Consider the following 21,064-nt stretch of genomic DNA (forward strand, 5'->3'; position numbering starts at 1 on the left):
CCGCTGATATTGTTACCTGCAAGAAAGCGACAAACTTTAGGGAGCACCAAGGATTCCTCATTTCAACCCTGCCAATGTTCTCCTCTATCGAAGCTTTCCTTTGCATCGGTGATCACTGTTGCTATTCACTGTATGATGAATTAAAATGGATGCACTCCCTGCTTATCATAATGGTTTGGTGGGATTTTAATATGGTGTTGTTTTTCAACGTAAGATGGCCAATAATTAGGGTTTCACAGAGCCCGGAGAGGGTCTTGAAAGATATCCAGGGATCTTTTTTAAAAAAAAAACATTCTAGGTGTATCATGTGAGTCATTGTGTTCTGACCGAGGCTTCCCAAGAGTATGGAGCAAACCTTGTCCCCCAAAAAAATCCTTTTATTAATTTCCTGTGAATTCTGCTCATTCACATCCAGCAAAGTCTTTCAAGGGACAATTTAGAGGTCCGTCTGCCTCACTGATGTCTAACTGGCATACGACACAGAGCTCTCCTCAGAGCCTTCCCCAGACTCCAGGACTGGCCCATGTTCCTCCCCAACCTCCTCACTGTCTGAATCTGCTGCCAGCTCCACTGGCCGCTGGCGATGACCCATGACCTGTTGGGTCATTGTTTCAGAGATATTTCTTTGAGATTCCTCAACGCCTTCAACAGTGGCTTTTAATGTACTTGGCTTCACTTGAAAGATTCTTTAAATTTCAGGGAGATATTCAGATATCTTCTGCCTTGAAAATAGCCCATGTTGAACTGTACAGCTGCTATAGCACCACAGCAGTTGATCATAGAAAATGTTTTATGACATTTTGTATTATGTCATAAAATGCTTTATGGGCATGTTTCTGTCATGAATTGTTCAAAGTGTTTTTAAAAATTTCAGTTCCACAAAGAACCCTAGGTCCCAGATTTTTGGATATGTTGTATAAGTTAGTCCATTTGAGATGCCCTGGTTGAAAACATTTTACAATACTATACAATAGCAGAGTTGGAAGGGACCTTGGAGGTCTTCTAGTCCAATCCCCTGCCTAGGCAGGAAACCCTATACCGTTTCAGACAAATGGCTATCCAACATCTTTTTAAAGACTCCAGTGTTGGAGCATTCAAAACCTCCGGAGGCAAGTTGTTCCACTGATTAATTGTTCTAACTGCCAGGAAATTTCTCCTCAGTTCTAAGTTGCTTCTCTCCTTGATTAGTTTCCACCCATTGCTTCTTGTTCTACCCTCAGGTGCTTTGGAGACTAGATTGACTCCCTCTTTGTGGCAACCCTTGAGATATTGGAAGACTGCTATCATGTCTCCCCTGGTCCTTCTTTTCATTAAACTAGACCTACCCATTTCCTGCAACCGTTCTTCATATGTTTTAGTCTCCAGTCTGATGATGTACCCGATGATGTACCATTTCTCCCAATTAAAGGCAAAGACACAAGAGTTTTAGTATATGGTTAGAGTGAAGATTTTGAAACTCTTGTTCCATTTGTTTTGAAAAAATATTCAGGGACAGAAGCAAGGGCTGTGGTTGTTGATGTGACATTTCTAATTTGTGTATTTGTTGGCTCAATATGTTGCTACCTGTTTTTGCAAAGCACTGTACTACAAAATATTAGCCATTTGTATCAGTGCTATATTAAACATTTTGAAAGCTGGAATAAGGCTGTTTGTGGTTTGCCAATTAGAGTTCATCATTGAGAAGGAATTTGAAGTAGGGAGAAGGAGTTCAGTAGGAGCAGTATCTACTGCTATTCTGATAGTGCCCACAATACAACTTTGAAATAACAGAAAAGTGTGGAGAAAAATAAACTTCTTGTTACCACAGATAAGATAAGACTGTTATCTTTCTATAAACTGAACTAAAGCTGAGGAAATTAGACAAACTTGGTTTGATTTTGTTCATTTTGAAATGCTAGTGCTGGCAAGTTTCATAGTTTATGCTGCTCTCTAGCAATTACATAGATTTGATTTCTGTTTTCCAGTGTAACACTATAGAGCAATAAATTATATGCAACTCCATAAAATGGAATGGAAGCTAATATAAGTGGGCAGATAATGCATGAGATAGATTGGGCAATTCTAAAATTAAGTCCAATCTCTGTCCAATGAGCTAGATGGTTTTGTTGTTGTGGGGAATAAATTGGAGGAGGAGGAGCTTATCTGTATGAACAGAGTGGAAAAACAGATTATTGTTAAATATATAATAAAAGGATCTGTTTTCTGGGGCTTAAGATCAGGAAATGAAAAAAGAAAGTGAAGAAACAAGTGGAAGAGGAAATTAAAGGCGAAGTTAAAAATGGAAAGAATGTTCATTATTAAAGGCTAACTTACTGAATGCTGTATTTCTGACCTAGAGAATTTATGAATGGGCAAGCAGTATCTGTTTTCCTGTGAAGATACAATGTTGCGGTATCAGACAAAAGCATTATACTTTCCCAAGTATTAAATGAAGATAAGGAATCTTAAATGAGAGACTAGTCACTAGAAGCTGTTTTGCTAGAAAGCAAGAGCTGCATTCTTGCAAATTTGTAAAATGCCCTTCATTAAGATGCTGCCCTTTAAATGCATTGGGATTTAAAACTCTTCAGCCAACATTGAACCCATAACACTTGATGGATGTCAAACAAGGGAAGACTATGGCAACACAGGGCTGAGATAACGGATGTCCAGAAAAGAGCCATGATAATGGACAATAGAAAGAGAAGAATTTGAGAGAACAATAAAGTACTTTAAATGCAGGTGTCAGAGATATAATATCAGGAATTGAATGTAGGGAAATCTTTCTACTATAGAATAAAGACATTGCTGGCAATTATGACCAAACTCCATTATTTTCAAGAGCCATCTCACATATCACACTGTCTGTCTCTCATCATGCTGTCTGTCTCGGTGGCTGTCTGCATTTCAAAAAGAAGTACAGTATTCCTTAAATCCATTCTGTAGACTCTACTTTCAAGAGTCAAAGCACAAGCCTGAAATCATTCAGTAAAATGATAGCTGAGCTGCATAATGTTTTGTTATATTACACTAGCTTTTTAACAAGTCTTAAGCTTTGTCCTTAGAGAGTTCTTGTTTTGAAGCAAGTGCCCCCAAGGGTGTGGCTGAGAATTAGTGTATTTTCCTTGGCTTCTTTGCATCTATGCCTCTCCTTTGGTGGGTTTTGAAAAAAAGAAAACACTGCTGTTGCTCCGAAGAACTCCCTCCTTGTGCAAATATTTTATTTGTACACAGTTCCGCAGCTAAGTCAGAACAATCTAACTTATCAAAAGTTTGGAAGAATTTTGACTCTGGCTATTTCCCCTTTAGCAGAAATTAAATGTTCCATTCATTACTTTTACTGGCGCCAAGGCTCTATTCAGGTCCTAAGATTAAAGATTTTTCTTTAAGGGTCAGTGGCCAGTTTAGCATTGTGTATTCATAGGGTAGGGATGCGGTGGCTCAGTGCTAAGATGCTGAGCTTGTCGATCAGGAAGGTTGGCAGTTCAGCAGTTCGGATCCCTAACTCCCGTGACTTGTCCCAGCTTCTGCCAACTTAGCAGTTTGAAAGCATGTAAAAATGCAAGTAGAAAAATAGGGGCCACCTTTGGTGGGAAGGTAACAGCACTCCGTGCACCTTCGGCGTTTAGTCATGCTGGCCACATGACTACGGAGACGTCTTTGGACAGTGCTGGCTCTTGGGCTTTGAAACGGAGATAAGCACCGCCCCCTAGAGTTGGGAACGACTAGCACATATGTGTGAGGGGAACCTTTACGTTTACCTTTATTCATGTGTTGATTTCTATGGCTAAAGTCGCCTTTCTCACCTCACGTTTGGCCTCTCAAAATTACCAAGATTGACTGGCAAATTTTCTGGTTTTCATAGTATCATATTGGATTTCTTCTGAAAAAATCTATTGTCTTTTGGAGGGACAATAGATCAATTTTTATCTTTGAAACACCCCCATTCCCTCAGTGCTTACAAACTAATCCAAAGTTGTACTATACAATTTGACTGGCTGTCTTCTTCAGTATCTAAATAAAACTTTAAACATGTTTCTGGTGGTAGCTGACATACCAGCAGTTGGGTTGAGCTCTGCACCTCTCCACATTCATATAGCAGGTTGTTATCTGCTAAGAGCCTCCATTTAAGCATACTGATTTTACACCTAGGCACTCCACTCCTCAACGTATTTTCAGGGTCCTCCAAGTAATATAAGGGAGGTTGGATCCTTCAGCCATATCCCCTTTAATTTTATTCCTTGCTCAATGGACTCCCTCCTCCATCTTTTAAATCAGTTTTGTTCAAAATCCCTTTGTAAATCATTGCATCCTGGTGCACTATGCCAAAGCACAACAAGCTGCATTGTGACCTCAGGTGAATCTGACCGGTTATTCTGACATACTAATTGGTTGGTTGTTGCTGACAACGTACGTAACTAGGAACCATTGTGTTGCATCACAATCAACTCAGAGTGCCCCTCCATTGCAATCAGCATTGTGGTATCCCATCTCAGTGACAAGATAGCTCTGGTGAGTATAACTGGCTGTTAAACTTCCTGGAATTTTGCATGCCAGTCGAGACCAAAGCTGAGCTGTGCTGCCTATCATGCCAATCCGATATTCATTGACTGGTGGTAAGGTGGCAGCAATGGCGCCAGTTCCTAAACAGAAGAGCCAGGGTGTCCACAGTGGTTAGAATGCAATATTGCAAACTAACTCACTGCTCGCAGCCAGGAATTCAATCCTGACTGACTCAAGTTGACTCAGCCTTCCATCCTTCTGAGGTGGGTAAAATGTGGACCCAGATTGTTGGGGGCTAATATGCTGACATTTGTAAACTGCTTAGAGAGGACTGTAAAGCACTATAAAGGTAACGATTCCCCTCATACATATGTGCTAGTCATTCCCGACTCTAGGGGGCGGTCCTCATCTCTGTTTCAAAGCCAAAGAGCCAGCACTGTCTCCGTGGTCATGTGGCCAGCATGACTAAACGCCAAAGGCGCACGGAATGCTGTTACCTTCCCACCAAAAGTGGTTCCTAATTTTCTACTTGCATTGTTTACGTGCTTTCGAACTGCTAGGTTGACAGAAGCTGGGACAAGTAACGAGAGCTCACTCGGTTACACGGCACTAGGGAGCCATCGCGTCCCTAGTAAAGCAGTGTAGAGTATAAGTCTAGGTGCCATTGTTATTGCTATTTACCAGCACACCTCTGGTAAATAGACACGCACTCCAGATTGGAAGAACTAAAGGTAAGTAAACTGGTTGGCTATTTCTCCCCACTATGCATGGTGTGTGTGTGTGTGTTCTAATGAATGAAGTCATTTGTTGTTCCTTTGAACCACCCATCCTTTCTAACACATCTATTGTTATCCAAAAAGAGGTTTTACTTGTACAGTGATTAGTTTTGCCAAGCGCTGGATTAGTATTGTGCGGTGCATTATTGTACTGAGCTTCCTCCAGCTTCTCTTACCGTACAGTTTCCGTATAGCCCCATTCGAGCTGAAACATGTTGGTAGGCGAAAGCAGAGGGATCTATTTCCTGGGCATCCCTTGGGCAGGCCGCCAGGCCAGGTCATAGGCTGAAACCTCTCTTATTTCCCCCCTCTCTAGAGCAAGTAGAAAGAAACCTGTGCGGAAGGCAGTTATCAGGAACGCTGCCTACCGGCCACTGGACTGGATGAATCGGCATCTGAAGGACAACGGATTCTGGTTTGCCTGAAAACTGGAGCTCATGTGTTCAGTGTCCTTTGATTATGTCAATCCATTGTGTGGGAAACCCTCTAATGCTCAGTACTGCAACCCAGGCTGACTTTTATAGCCACAGAGGAAATTGTATCAAATTTGCTCTCTTCAGAAAATTATTTCTCTCCGTTTGCCTTCGCTCACTGCTTGAAACACAGCTGGACTGCGTAGTGACCATCGCTCCAAGGGCTGGAAGTTAACCCCCCAAAAGGTGTTGCTATGGGATGATTCTTCGTTTAGGATAGCAACAGAGACTCTTTCACTTTCGAAGTTGTAATCTAAGAACAGCCTTGACTTTGGTCTTCAGCGATCGGTTCTCAGTGCGTCATAACCCTGAATGCTCCCGTACGTACACCTGTGGCCTAAAGCGATGGAAACCATGCCTTGAGAATAGCTGCAACAAACGCATAGCCATGACGGAACCCCACCGGGTCCAACTCACCTCTTTATCAGGCCCACTGGGTACCCCTTTGCTGAAAAAACCTCGGTGGGAGGATGTCGCCAATCCAGAGCAGCCTCCAGAGTCTGAGCCAGCAGCTGCAGCCGTACGCATCGCCCTCTCCCTTTTTGAGCCAGATCACAAGCGCTGCCCGGAATTCTTTTACCCAGAACTGCTAAAGATGACGCGAGGCAAAGCGAAAAGCAGTTCTGTGGGAGAAAAGGTAAGCGGGCCTTTTTCTTCTTTTTTTAATTTTTAAATTTGTAATGTGCATCTAAATAGACAGTGACAATCACTACAGTCATAAGTGTGCACCCTGCCAAACTCCCAGAAACGGCGGGTGGCTGACAGCCATGAAATGACAGTAAAAGATGGCCAGCCCAACAAGATCATTGGTCATTTGGGACTGTGGTAAGAGTAGGGGCGCAGTGACTCAGGGGCTAAGACGCTGAGCTTGTCGATCAGAAAGGTGGGCAGTTTGGCAGTTCAAATCCCTAGCACTGCGTAACAAAGTGAGCTCCCATTACTTGTCCCAGCTTCTGCCAACCTAGCAGTTCTCACCAACAGTCCCACTATTGCAGAATATGCAGCCTCATGTTACATAACCAAGCTCCATTTCATGCTGAATAAACATAATTATTAATGTATCTTAAATAGAAAACTAAGGAAACGCGGTGGGTCTTTGACTAAAAGGCTCAGCTTGTCAATCAGAAAAGTCATCAGTTTGGCAGTTTGAATCCCTAGCGCCGCATAATGGAGTGAGTGCCAGTTACTTATCCCAGCTTCTGCCAACTTAGCAATTCCAAAGCACATAAAAATGCAAGTAGAAAAATAAAAACCATTTTGGTGGGAAGGAAACAGTGTTCTGTGTGCCTTTGATGTTTAGTCTTGCCAGCCACATGACCACAAGGACTTCTTCGGACAGCCCTGGCTCTTCAGCTTTGAAACGGAGATGAGCACCGCCCCCTAGAGTCAGGAACGACTAGCACATATGGACAAGGGGAACCTTGACCTTTACCTAAGAGTGGTAGGGGAAGAATAGATTTGTTGCAAGGACATAACCTTGGTTTTGTTTTGTTTTTTAAAAAGAAAGATTAAAAACTAAGATAAACTACTATGAAGTAAGAAAAAGGTATCAGAGAGAAAGCTAAAAGGGGGAAAGTTTAAAAAAAAAAACAAGAAGTTGCTGCCAATCTTTACAGTATTGAAAAGTACAATCATAGTGTATCATTTACAGGCAGTTCTCGTCTTGTAACTTTTCATTTAGTGACCAAAGTTGCAACGGCACTGGGGGAAAAAAAATAACAATTTTTCACAGTTGTGACTGTTGCAGCATCCCCATGGTCATGTGGTCAAAATTCAGACACTTGTCAACTGACTCCTATTTATAACGGTTGCCTTGAGACCTCGCTATGAAACTGCATGACATCCTCTCTTTCCTCCTTTTTTGCATTCCCCTTTTCCTGCAGAAAAAAGACTTTGCTGATCCCTTCAACGACGAAGAGAAGGAGAAGCACAAAGCAGAAGCCCTTACCAGGAAGTTTGAAGAGAAATATGTACGCTCCTCTGTCCCATCTACGTTCCAGTTAAATCTTGATTCTAGTATTCTCCATAAAAAGTTCTGTCAAAAACATACAGCCACGTTTCATTCCAGGCTTCCTGTATTGGGAGTGTAAACTGAGTGGACCATGGTAGGTCCACTCTGTTTAACAATTTGTTTTGGGGGACAGATTTCCTGTCTGGAATATTTCCCTATCCGTGTTTATTTAAAAATCCATAGAGAAAATTGCCAGCTTGCATCAGTGGTGTATCTGAAGTTTCATTTTCTAAAATATTAGAGACACCTTTGCAAGCTTTCTTTCATTTTGCTAAAACCTGGTTGTGATTGTTAGGCTTCCCATCCAGGTCCATCTCAACACTCACATTCAGCAACTAGCTGAAGCTTACAGAATCACCATGCTTTTTTTTAAAATAAATGAGAAATATGTTTCTCTTGCTGTCTCATACACACCCAGATGAAGAGGATTACTGTAGAACAGAGAGTCAAGATGCTAGTCCTTTGGGTTAAATCCAGATTTTTTAAAAAAAATTCTCTTTCAAATTTACTGACTTTTGCCCTTGGTGTGTTATGTGGTAATTCCAGAACATGTCATGAAAGATGATGTTTCTATTTAAGGAGCCCTGTAAATGGGCTTGGGTTTTTTCCCCTCAGAAGTTAAAGAGATGTACAGGTAGTCCTCAACTTACAACAGTTCATTTAGTGACCATTCAAAGTTAGAACGGCACTGAAAAAAGCGACATACGACCGTTTTTCACACTTGAGGATCGTTGCATTATCCCCATGGTCATATGATCAAAATTCAGACACTTGGCAACTGACTCAGATTTATGATGGTTGCAGTGTCCCAGGATTGATCCCCTTTTGCGACCTTTTGACAAGCAAAGACAATGCGGAATCCAGATTCATTTAACAACCATGTTGCAAACTTAACAAATGCAATGGTTCGCTTAACAGCTGTGGCGAAAAAAGTTGTAAAATGGGCCAAACTCACTTAACAAATGTTTCACTTAGCAACATAAATTTTGGGCTCAATTGTGATCATAACTCGAGGGCTATCTGTAAAACCTATCCTTTAGCCACCTCATATTTTAGAGAATGAGCACAACTCCCATCTTCCACCTCTGTGGATTTTTCTGTGGTGGGCTATTGCCAGCTGATGTTTTATTTTTGTTAGCATTCACTAGTTGTAATGATTATGTGGTTGTGGAGTGGAGTCCACTTGCACACACCAGTTCTAAGCATTAGCAGGAGACTCTTGAGGTTGTGTATCTGGGCAGGAATCATAGCCTTTCTTGCAAATAATTCTGGATCAACATCAAATCTTTTCTCTTTCCAGGGTGGAAAGAAGCGCAGGAAAGACCGTTTTCAGGATTTGATTGACATGGGACAAGGATATGATGAATCAGATTCTTTCATTGATAATTCTGAAGCTGTAAGTAGCAAACCAAAGTCTTTTAATTCCCTAACTGTAAAGTTACAGGAGAATTAACCGAACCACCTAGCATTGGAACTCTGGGTATTTTAGATATTGCTTGCATTTTAAAAGTTGCAATTTTCTGGGAATGGACAGTGTAGTAACAGTTCAAGGATCACCGCTATGTTTCCTTACTAGTTTGCACAAAATACCCACATAAGGCATCTGTTTCATATCACATCTCATTTCCTTACTCTTACTGTTCTGGTCCACATTTACGGCTGTTTGCATTATCCTGCGCTTACATGACTGAGATTTATTATTATCTCTTTTATTTATTAAACAAACACAACACGCCAGATATCACGGTTGTCGAGGGCCAAAGCGTACAGTTTATTGATATTGCTGTACCAGGAGACACCAGAGTCGAAGAAAAAGAACTGGGAAAAATTACAAAATATCGCGACCTGGCCATCTAAACTACACAGCTATGGATGAAACATGTAGCAGCGATACCCATTGTCATCTGGGCATTTGGTACCATGTCCAAGAATTTTATAAGATACATCAACAAATTGCAACTTCCTGCAATAACACCAGCAGAACTGCAAAAAAACCTGCTACTCGGAACATTGTACATCTTAAGAAGGTACTTGGTTGATACCTAGGACGCTGGCAGCAACCCGTATCAATCAGTCAATGATTTGTGATACGCTTTTGAATGTTCAGTTGACCGAGTTGCATGTTTAATGAATGAAAGAGGATTATTATTATTATTATCATCACAACAACAGAATTGTGTCACAGTGGCCAGTTGTTTGGCCGGATTTGGCATTGATTACTAGTCAAGCCCCACCCAGGGGCCTAGGACGTCGTAATGTATTTTCGTAATATGCGTGCAGATCCAAGCAGTGGGGCTTTTTGCATTTGACTGATGGTGATTTTGTCAATTTTTAACTGTTTTAAATGTAATTCCAGTGCTTTTGGAATAGCACCCAGTGTGCCAATTGCCACTGGAATTACCACTGCTGGTTTGTGCCATAATCGTTGAATTTCGATTTTTAAGTCCTGATATTTCGTGATTTTTTCATATTCCTTCTCGTCGACCCTGCTATCACCTGGTATTGCGATGTCTATGATTGTAAGCTTATTTTTCTCAACCGGTGTGATGTCTGGTGTATTATGAGCCAGTATTTTGTCCGTTTATATGCGAAAATCCCACAAAATCTTGACCATCTGATTTTCGGTGACTTTTTCAGGCTTATGTTCCCACCGGTTTGTTGCTGTTTTAATATTATAATTTTTGCACAAATTCCAATGGATCATTTGTGCTACTGAATTGTGCCGCAATTTATAATCAGTCTGCGCGATTTTTTTACAGCAGCTGAGTATGTGAACAACAGTTTCATCAGCTTCTTTGCAAAGTCTGCATTTGAGTATTTGAGTATTTATTAATACTTATAGGCCGCCCTTTTCCCTGAGGGGACTCAGGGCGGCTTACATAAAATGAGGGGAAGAGATATACAAACAATAACACATACAATACATAAAGTAAAATAATAAGCAACATTCATTCATCATTCGGGTGGGGCAATTATCTTTGTCCCCAGGCCTGACGGGCTAGCCAGGTCTTGAGGGCTGTGCGGAAGGCCTGGACGGTGGTGAGGGTACGAATCTCCACGGGGAGATCGTTCCAAAGGGTCGGAGCTACTACTGAGAAGGCTCTCCTCCTTGTAGTTGCCAGTCGGCACTGACTGGCAGATGGAACTCGGAGGAGGCCTAATCTATGTGATCTAATTGGTCGCAGGGAGGTAATTGGCAGGAGGCGGTCTCTCAAGTACGCAGTAGCATCATCAGAGGATTTTTCGATTTTGGCCTTAATGGCATTTGTGCGGATAGCTTGTTCTTGCGCAGCCAGGATTAGTGACTCTGTTTCTTTCTTTAATGTACCTGTTGTTTACCATAACCAAGTTTATTATTATACAATTGTATCACAGCGGCCAGTTGTTTCACCAGATTTGGCATTGATTACTAGTCGGGCCCCACCCAGGGGCCTAGGACGTCGTAACATATTTTCGTAATATGCGTGCAGATCCAAGCAGTGGGGCTTTTTGCATTTGACTGATGGTGATTTTTTCAATTTTTAACTGTTTTAAATGTAATTCCAGTGCTTTTAGAATAGCACCCAGTGTGCCGATTACCACTGGAATTACCACTGCTGGTTTGTGCCATAATCGTTGAATTTTGATTTTTACGTCCTGATATTTCGTGATTTTTTTCATATTCCTTTTCGTCGACCCTGCTATCACCTGGTATTGTGATGTCTATGATTGTGACCATATTTTTCTCAACCAGTATGATGTCTAGTGTATTATGAGCCAGTATTTTGTCCATTTATATGAGAAAATCCCACAAGATCTTGACCATCAGATTTTTGGTGACTTTTTCAGGCTTATGTTCCCACCAGTTTGTTGCTGTTTTAATATTATAATTTTTGCACAAATTCCAATGGATCATTTGTGCTACTGAATTGTGCCGCAATTTATAATCAGTCTGCGCGATTTTTTTACAGCAGCTGAGTATGTGAACAACAGTTTCATCAGCTTCTTTGCAAAGTCTGCATTTGGCATCATCAGAGGATTTTTCGATTTTGGCCTTAATGGCATTTGTGCGGATAGTTTGTTCTTGCGCAGCCAGGATTAGTGACTCTGTTTCTTTGTAATTCCAGTGCTTTTGGAATAGCACCCAGTGTGCCGATTACCACTGGAATTACCACTGCTGGTTTGTGCCATAGTCGTTGAAATTCGATTTTTAAGTCCTGGTATTTTGCGATTTTTTCATGTTCCTTCTCGTCGACCCTGCTATCACCTGGTATTGCGATGTCTATGATTGTGACCTTATTTATTTATTTATTTATTTATTTATTTATTTATTTATTTATTTATTTATTATTATTATTAATTAAACATAAAACTCAGTCAACTGAACATTTAAAAATGTGTCATAAATATCATTGACTGGTACTGATGCTTGATACGGGTTGCTGCCAGCGTCCTAGGTATTGACCAAGTATCTTCTCAAAATTTATTATTATTACATACTTTATTCATTAAACATGAAACTCAGTCAATTGAACGTTCAAAAGCGCATCACAAATGCCACTGACTGGTGCTAATGGTTGATGCTGCCAGCATCCTTGGTATCAACCAAGTACCTTTTTAAAATATACTGTATGTTCCTAGTAGTGCAGTTTTTTTGCAATTCCGCTGGTGTTATTGCAGGAAGCTGAAATGTGTTTTGTAAAATTCTTGGACATGGTACCAAGTGCCCCGATAACAATGGGTATCACTATTGCCGTAATTTTGATGGCCAGTCCGCAATATTTCATGATTTTTTTTTCCAATTATTTTTCTTCGACTCTGGCATCTCCTGGTATTATTATTATCTCCTGGTATTTATTATTATGTGGTTAATCTTTGGTGAGATTCACAGCCTTTGGGGCTGGTTGGTAGCTCAACAGCTCGAGTCCTAACCAAGGACCTAGGAACTGTTGAGGTAACGTCGGAGGATATAAGCTGTTCCAAGTAGGATAATTTTTGTTATTTTGAATGTTCAAGTCCGATAAATTTAGAATTTCCAAATAGCGAGGTAGCCCTCATTATTATTATTTACTTTATTCATTAAACATGAAACTCAGTCAACTGAACATTCAAAAGCGTATCACAAATACCTTTGACTGGTACTAATGGTTGATACAGGTTGCTGCCAGCGTCCTAGATATCAGCCAAGTACTTTCTTAAGATGTACGATGTTCCGAGTACTGCAGTTTTTTGCAGTTCCGCTGCTGTTATGGCAGGAAGTTGCAATTTCTTGATGTATTTTATAAAATTCTTGGACATGGTACCAAATGTCCAGATAACAGTGGGCATCACTGTTACATGTTGTTGTTGTTGTTGTTATTTTGCCAGAAACCAGCGTTCTGATTTCCAGCGAAAAATGCCCATTGAGTACAATAAGTTCCCGTATCAACTGTGGCGTTCATTAAGTTAAGAGCAACGTGTATTCTTAATAATCTCCACAAAGTAATTTTAAAACTGCAGGTGATCACATGGCAACCTTAATGACCATCACAACCTACAACCATTATTCTGAGCTTAATAATGGACTAATTGGGGACTAATTGTACTCTCTATAATTTCCTGAATTCCACGTTATAAAGGCTGCACTGATCCAAGCAACTGTTGGTTTCCTGCCATGGATTAGAGAAGGCTTCTGAAATCTGTGTCTTTATTAAAATGTCAAGATCTGGGAACTGGAGCCAGACTAGAAGTTGAAATTAAAGAATAAAACACCTTTATTGTTTGAGCATTCATTCAAATGTGGGGCAGCAGCCAGATAGAATTTGCTGGGTTGGGGTTTTTTTACAACAAATCCAGACCTGGCAGCCCTCCAAAGTGTTTTCATTTCAGCAGCCTAAATAAGAAAGTGCTATAATTTTGCTTCTATTGATGAACAAGTGAGGCTTAGACTCTTTTTCTGATCTTCTACAGATCTCTCAGATTCATTAGTAGATGTGATAAAAGAACACATACACACACACACCAGGATGTCCATTAAGAGAATCTGCATACATATTCTTCCTTGGTTTACTTTCCAATATCAACTAACAAATTAGATTTTACTACTGAACATAAACACAACATTGGGTGCTGAATGGTATTGCTGTAAAGCTAAGGCAGGTACATCAGAAAAATATCTGGATTCCAAGACATTGCAGATAGAATTCCAGTGATGCTCCAGTTTATTATTTCCAAAGACTCAACATCTTTTTCGTAGTCTGGTGACCAAAATTAGTTGCAGTATTCCTGGTGTGGTCTTCTTACTAGGGTTTTGTAAAGCACTACTAATATATCACGTGATCTTGATCCAATGCCTCTGCTTATACAGAGGATTTCATTAGCTTTTTTGGCTGCTGTCAAATGATTGTCCACTAGGACTCCCAAGGTCCCTCTCAAGAGTTACTGTTTTTGAGCAAGGTCTCTCCTAAATCTATATATGCCTTTGATTGTCCCTGCCTAAATGTAAAGCTTTGCTTTTCTCCACATTGAAATTCATTCTGTTGGATGGGGCCCATTGGTCAAGTTTGTCAAGATCTTTTTGGATCCCGAGCTTGTCTTTTGTGAGGTTGGCTATTCCTGCCAGCTTAGTGTCATCTGCAAATTTGAAGAGTTCCCCTTCTATTCCCTCATCTGAATCATTTATGAAGATATTGGAAGAGTACTGGTTTATCACATTTATATGGCTACCTATCACAATTGAGTGAGTCTGGTAGTTAGGAAAGAATAGAGGTGAGGAAGGAAAACCTCGGTTTTGCTGAAGATACTGATGGTTAGATGCATATGTGATGCTTTTAGATGCCTGCTGTGTCAACTCTGTTCACGGGAAATTGGCCCGTGGAGCCCTGTTGGGTGTCAACTCGCAAAGCATCCCTGACCTGCTCTCGAGTTGCCATAGGAAAGTGGGGATAGAAAACCGAAGGCAGCAAAAGACAGATATACATCCCAGACTTATCTCTCCCAAGGCTGTATCCCAGGGTTACTTATAGCAGCTGGAGGGGAGTGATCTCTCCAACCTACGAAATTTCCTCTGGTGAATGTGATTGATGACACACCCTGGGGGAGGAGGGGGGAAACACGGTCATGATTGGGACCATAAATTACGTGGAGTCAGAGCTGGCTTCACTTGGGTACCTACCGACATGAAACTCCTAATAAACGACTGGATTTCTTTTGAAGCTTGGCTCAAGGCTGGAACCCTGACATTGGGGTTATAAACACCAGTTCTGTAAGAGGAGTACATCAAGGCTGTTGACTGATCTGTTTCTCTGTCCCCTTTCCAGTATGATGAGCTTGTTCCAGCATCTCTAACAACCAAATATGGAGGCTTCTACATCAACTCTGGAACTCTGCAGTTCCGACAGGCTTCCGAGTCTGAGGATGACTATATCAAGGAGAAAAAGAAGAAGTCTCCTAAGGTCTGTGACCCACCTGCTCTGGGAACTTCTGTTTTAGAAAGGGCCAGAAATTGTGTTTCTGATTCAGACAAAGCAGCAGGTTGCTCTTCTCATCTTAATTGCAAAAAGTCACCTTTTCTTCAGTTAGCTTACATTGCAACAGTTCCGCTAAACATTGTGGGCCTGACTGTCCCATCAATAGGCTCGCTGCTGCTGGATCTTAAGACTCCATAAAGCCATTTTCTTAAGACTTTTCAGACTTGAACTTTTCGATGGGTCAAAAGAAAAGGAGAAGTGATGTTTCCAACGAACAGATTTCCCCACACTATTAAAATAGCTGCTGTGAATCGGACCCAGTCCACTGTGGTTTGGATCAGATAAAACATGGGAGGGCCAGAGCGTAGTAGATTAAGATGAGGGATTAAGAGCTCTTGTCAGTTCGAAAGCATGCAAATGCGAGTAGATGAATAGGTAACACTTTGGAGGGAGTGTGACAGTGCTCCATGACACCATGCTGGCCACATAGGGTGGATAAAAATTGATGATTTTTTAAAAAAAAAATATCACATTTTTACAAAATTTAAATTGGATTTATTTTTATTTTTATCAAATGCATTTTAATAAAATGCTTTTGGGGTAAAAATCTATCTAAAGATAGTTTTCTATTTAAGGTAAAGGTTCCCCTTGCACATATGTGCTAGTCTTTCCTGACTCTAGGGGGCGGTGCTCATCTCCGCTTCAAAGCCAAAGAGCCAACGCTGTCCGAAGACGTCTCCGTGGTCTTTTGGCCAGCATGACTAAATGCCGAAGGGGCACAGAACACTGTTCCCATCCCACCAAAGTGGTCCCTATTTTTCTACTTGCTTTGTTTATGTGCTTTCGAACTGCTAGGTTGGCAGAAGTTGGGACAAGTAACGGGAGCTTCCTCCACTATGTGGCGCTAGGGATTCGAACTGCCGACCTTTCTGATCGACAAGCTCAGCCACTGAGCCACCGCATCCCCTTAGTTTTATATTTAAGGTACATTAATAATTATGTTTATTGAGCATGAAATGGAGCTTAGTTATGTAGCACGAGGCTGCATATTCTGCAATATTGGGACTGTTGGTGAGAACAGTGAGTCAGAGGAGCAGCTGCTGCGGGACATAGATTACAATTGCTCAATTATGATTGAAGTTGACTTAAATCAAGCTCCTTTACTAGTGATTTAATTAATGATTTAAATCGTAATTTAACTTGACTTAATTTAAATCAAATCCACTCTGTTGCCACATGATCAGGGAAATGTATTCAAACAGCGCTATTCAATGGCCTTGAAACAGATGAGCACCGTCCTCTTTAGTCAGCAACAACTTGCAGCAACAACTCCTTTACCTTTTATTAAGAGCTAGGAGGCCCAGGTCCTTGCCGTCCCCAGTCATGGCAGCTACCCAGGAGACTAACTTAGTCCTTGTTTCATCATTACAACCTGCCTCCTAGGAGGGTGGGTGTTCTACAAGGAGGGGGGAATAGTATGGAGTACTATGTATGCCTCCTTCAAGTCTTGAACAAAAGGTGACCATTTAAACCTAGTAAGATACTCACAACACTGGCGATGATGACGGACGTGAGAAAATGTGAACGTCTAAGAATGTGATTGGTGGGAAAGGAAACCTCTCTTCCCAGGCTGATTTTGGGGAAGAAAATGCAGGGTAGAGTGAGTGAAATCCCCAAGGATCAACCGAGGTGATTGCACCCATTGTCCAGATTGTGAGAGGCCTGCTCACGTGCGTCCTGTAAAACTGCGAGGCACCGTGCCACCATCAGTGAAAATAAGTGAAAGTAAACACAGGCAGACTACAGCAGCGAGTCCAAAAGTTGATTCACACTCTGTGAACAAACAAGGAGTTGTAGCAACTTCTGCCTGCCGTTGCTTGTAATCTTAACAGCACAAAATGCTCGTGACTGGGAGATTGCAGCAGTTGAGATCACATCAGTATTTAGCTGGCTGATGCGTTGTACCTATTTCTGGCCAAAAACATCTATGGAGATTCTCAATCATCCAGGTCATGGTTGTCCAAATGGTGCTTTTTTTTTTTCAAGAGGCAACTGGACTTTGTTTTTTCTTTGAAGACGTTTTACTTCTCATCCAAGAAGCTTCTTCAGCTCTGACTGGATGGTGGGGAGTGGAAGGATTTATATTCCTTGCAGACAGCTGGCCATTTGCATCCTTTTAGAGGGTTGTTGAGGCCACTTGGAGGTTTGTCTGTGTCCTCAAGGTCTCCTGAGTAGTGCAAATGTATGTGGGGCCTTCCTGGAACTGCTGAAAGGACTGAGTTGTGGAGCTGTGCAAGGAATATAAATCCTTCCATTCCCCACTATCCAGTCAGAGCTGAAGAAGCTTCTTGGTTGAGAAATGAAACATCTTCAAAGGAAAACAAGGAAGTCCAGTTGCCTCTTGAAAAAAGCACCTTTGGGACTATTTCTGGTCAGTTATCCATTTGGCATTTAATTTCATTGGATTTGGATGCTGGGAGAGAGAGGATTCTTTTTCTCCCCCTTGTCCTCTTCGTTTTCTGTTGTGCCTTTAGGACAGGGGTGTCAACCTTGGCAACTTTAAGATCTGTGGACTCCAAACTCACAGAATTCCCCAGCCACCCTTGTGTGCTATCTTTTATGATGACTTTAGTTCTAATTCACAGAAGCGGAAATTGAAAGAGGGAGGTGAGAAGGTGAAGAAAAAGAAGAAAGATGACAATTACGAGAAAGAGAAGAAATCGAAAAAATCGAAATTTCCTAAAACTGGGTAAGTCTCTCTCTCTCTTTTGAGATACAGTTTTTGAAGTTAAAATGATTGTCTTGATCATTGGAAGGGCGTGCAAGTTTAGGGCGGGATCAACTTTTCAAGCTGCATTGTGAGATCTAAATTCCAGTCCTCCTCCTGATCAACTGTTTCTGACAGTAGACTCAATCCACTGCACAATATGTTGATGAAGACTCAATCATCCAGGCCAAAGGTGTCCAAAAGTTAAAACATGGCAACTGGACCAATCTCTCTTAATCTGATACGTTTTTGTTGCTCATCCAAGCAACTTCATCATTCGGAGCAAAATTAGTTAGGCAGAGAGTCAGAGAGTTGTTGGAATGTGCCAACTCTGGCCACACCAACCTTATTGCGATGCATTTTGGGGGAAAACCCCTGGAATAGTTGTGGCCAGAGTTGATCTATTCTAGTGACACACTGATTCTTTGCGTAGCTAATTTTGCTCTGACTGATGAAGGGCTGTAAAAGCACTGTAAAGCGGTATATAAGTCTAAATGCTTTAGCTATTGCTACATGCCACTTGCGTGGCACCCGAAGTTTGATTGTGTGACTGTAGGGTTGTTGCAACAGTCACAAGTGTGAAAAAACGGTAGTAATTTTTCAAGGCTGATGTAACTTTGAACGGTTCTTAAGCAAATGATTGTAAACCGAGGACAGACACACACACACACACACACTCCGCCTGTGTAACACTTTTCTCCCTGCTGTGTATAACTAACCTGCCTCTTTTACAGTTTCACAGCTCTGAATGCTAGCAAAGAGAAGAAGAAGAAGAAATACTCAGGGGCCTTGAGCGTCAAGGAGATGCTGAAGAAATTCCAGAAGGAAAAGGATGCCAAGAAGCAGAGGGACGATGAACCTAAACTTAGCATCCCCTCGTTGGCCGAAACCCCAGCTCAGCGGGAAGCGGAGTCTGTGCCTGACCCCCTCCTCTCTCTCTTCGGTCACACGAGTGACAACGAACTCCTTCAGGCAGCCACAGCCATGGACTCCCTGACCGACCTGGACCTGGAGCAGCTTCTGAACGAATCTCCGGAGGAGAGCCCTTTCCTGGAGATGGAGAATGGGAGCGATCCCCTGGGAGCAGGCCTGGAACCCGACCTCAAGCAGGTCCCTCCCTCCCTTCCCGAGGGGCTTCCAGAACCCCTGATGAAACGCGTGGAGGAGCTCACTCAGGTATTGCATATATATCAGCAATGCAGGTCGTCTTTGACTTAAGAGCGGTGTTAACTTGTCATCTTTTGGAAACTTCACAAGCGGTCACTTAACTACCCTTTGAAGTTATGACCAACTTCAAGAAGTTATTTGACGGATCATAGTGGCTTGCCAAGAGATGTGGAAGTTATCAAACTTGGGCCTATTTTGCAAGAGGGAAATCTCTCATGGTTGCAACTCTATTTGTCAACTAGCGGGGGTATAATGTGTCTTTTTGTTCTGTGTCCTTTCAACCTGCATCTTTTTAAAAGGTTTAGTTTGTGTAGTTTCATGTTGTCTTTTTATTTATTTTTTTGCTTTGGTATTTTCTTTTTCCATTTTTTGAATAGCAAAAAAAGTTTACTATAAAAAGGAAAAAAAGTTATTTACCACCCGTCTTGAAGTTACAATTGCTGTACCAGCCCCACGGTCACGTGATTGCATGTTGAGGGTTGGTGCATGTCTACAGCTGGTTGTGGCATCCAACAGTCATGTGACCATGTTTTGCTATGCTTTTACCCTTTCCTGGGTGGCTGCAAAATTCTGGGAAGTGATCCGCCCATCGTAAATCTGCCAAGGTTGGGAAATGCTTCTTGAGTTGGGAACTCAGGTATGTTTTCACCCCACATGCAGGTAGTCCTCAACTTACAACCACAGTTGAGCCCAACATTTCTGTGGCTCAGAGAAGCATTTGTTAAGCGAGTTTTGTCCCATTCTACGACTTTTCTTGCCACTGTTGTTAAAGTGAATCACTGCAGTTGTTAAATTAGTCAAACTGTTGTTAAGTGAATCTGGCTTCTTCATTGACTGGTCAAAAGGTCACAAAATGGGAATCGCCTCACACACACACCCACACACACACCCACACAGGACACTGCAACCATCATAAATGTGAGTCAAGTGCCAAGCATGTAAATTGTGATCACATGACCATGGGGATGCGACAATGGTCGTAAGTGTGAAAACTGGTCATAAGTCACTTTTTTCCGCTGCCGTTGTAACTTTGAACAAACTGTCATTAAATGAACTGTTGTAAGTCGAGGATTACCTATGCTGCGACTTACTTGCTGAAAGACTCTGCGTTATGAACAGCTATTTTGAATGAGAAGGGAAGAGAATTACTTTGCAGGGCACTGTAGTTCCAGAGAAGAAATTAGGGGTTGCAAAGCCACAGTAGAACCAACTGGCATCATTTTCCTAAACGTATTAAAATCAGAGGAAATGTATCATTAGTTGATTTAACCGCCACTCGTGTAGAGAGGCCTTTGGGTTTCCTGGATATCTTGATCACGATAATAAATAGGAATTCTGCGTTCAAAATCCAGTCTTCCGCATGATGATGAGGGACAGGTGAGGACGGAAATATTTTGCTTAGCTTGCTGGTCTCCCTTGAATAATTCTGGTAGCTATTTTGGGAAACGACACATTGGAACATAGCCATGATAGCGAACCTGTGGCACGCAGAGACCTCTCTGTGGACACGCCAGCCGTCACACTAGCCCAGCTTCACCGCGCATCTGTGCGCGCTTCCCATAGGCCAGCTGGTCTTCAGGTCTCTGTAGCGCATACGTGGGGGGCGGGGCGCATGCACCGGGGTGGGGGATGCTCACATCCCATTTTGGGGTCTCGCACGATTTTTGGCTTCCAGGTTGGTGCAAGGGGCCTTCCAGGCCCAAAACGGGGCACCGGAGGGGGAAGGGACCATTTTAGGCCTGGAGGGCCGCCTGCACCAACCTGGAAGCCAAAAATCGGCAGGGTATGGCGGGGTGCACAGGAGAGGTCGGACTGCATTGCATTATGGATGTGGGTGCGCTTTTGCCACGCGACAACAAAAAGGTTAGCCATGACTGGAGTATAGACTAGCTTTTTCCCTCATCATCTGGTGCTTTCCATATACAGGTTTGTCAGCGCAGTTCTGTTTTATTGGGGCTGTG

General features: G+C 42.0%; 1 protein-coding gene across 1 annotated transcript in view; it reads left to right on the forward strand.

The window, feature by feature from the left end:
- UBN1 (ubinuclein 1) overlaps positions 1-21,064 on the forward strand; it is a 44,044-nt gene that overhangs the window by 1,364 nt on the left and 21,616 nt on the right. Inside the window, exons 3-8 of the mRNA XM_032230365.1 lie at positions 5,575-6,368; positions 7,615-7,701; positions 9,043-9,138; positions 15,020-15,154; positions 17,815-17,918; positions 18,671-19,112. Of these exons, the coding sequence (XP_032086256.1) occupies positions 6,120-6,368; positions 7,615-7,701; positions 9,043-9,138; positions 15,020-15,154; positions 17,815-17,918; positions 18,671-19,112 (1,113 nt within the window). The 5' untranslated portion in view covers positions 5,575-6,119. The remainder of the gene's footprint in view (positions 1-5,574; positions 6,369-7,614; positions 7,702-9,042; positions 9,139-15,019; positions 15,155-17,814; positions 17,919-18,670; positions 19,113-21,064) is intronic.

The sequence above is a fragment of the Thamnophis elegans genome, chromosome 14 (genome assembly GCF_009769535.1).
Source record: "Thamnophis elegans isolate rThaEle1 chromosome 14, rThaEle1.pri, whole genome shotgun sequence".
NCBI classification, from domain to species: domain Eukaryota; kingdom Metazoa; phylum Chordata; class Lepidosauria; order Squamata; family Colubridae; genus Thamnophis; species Thamnophis elegans.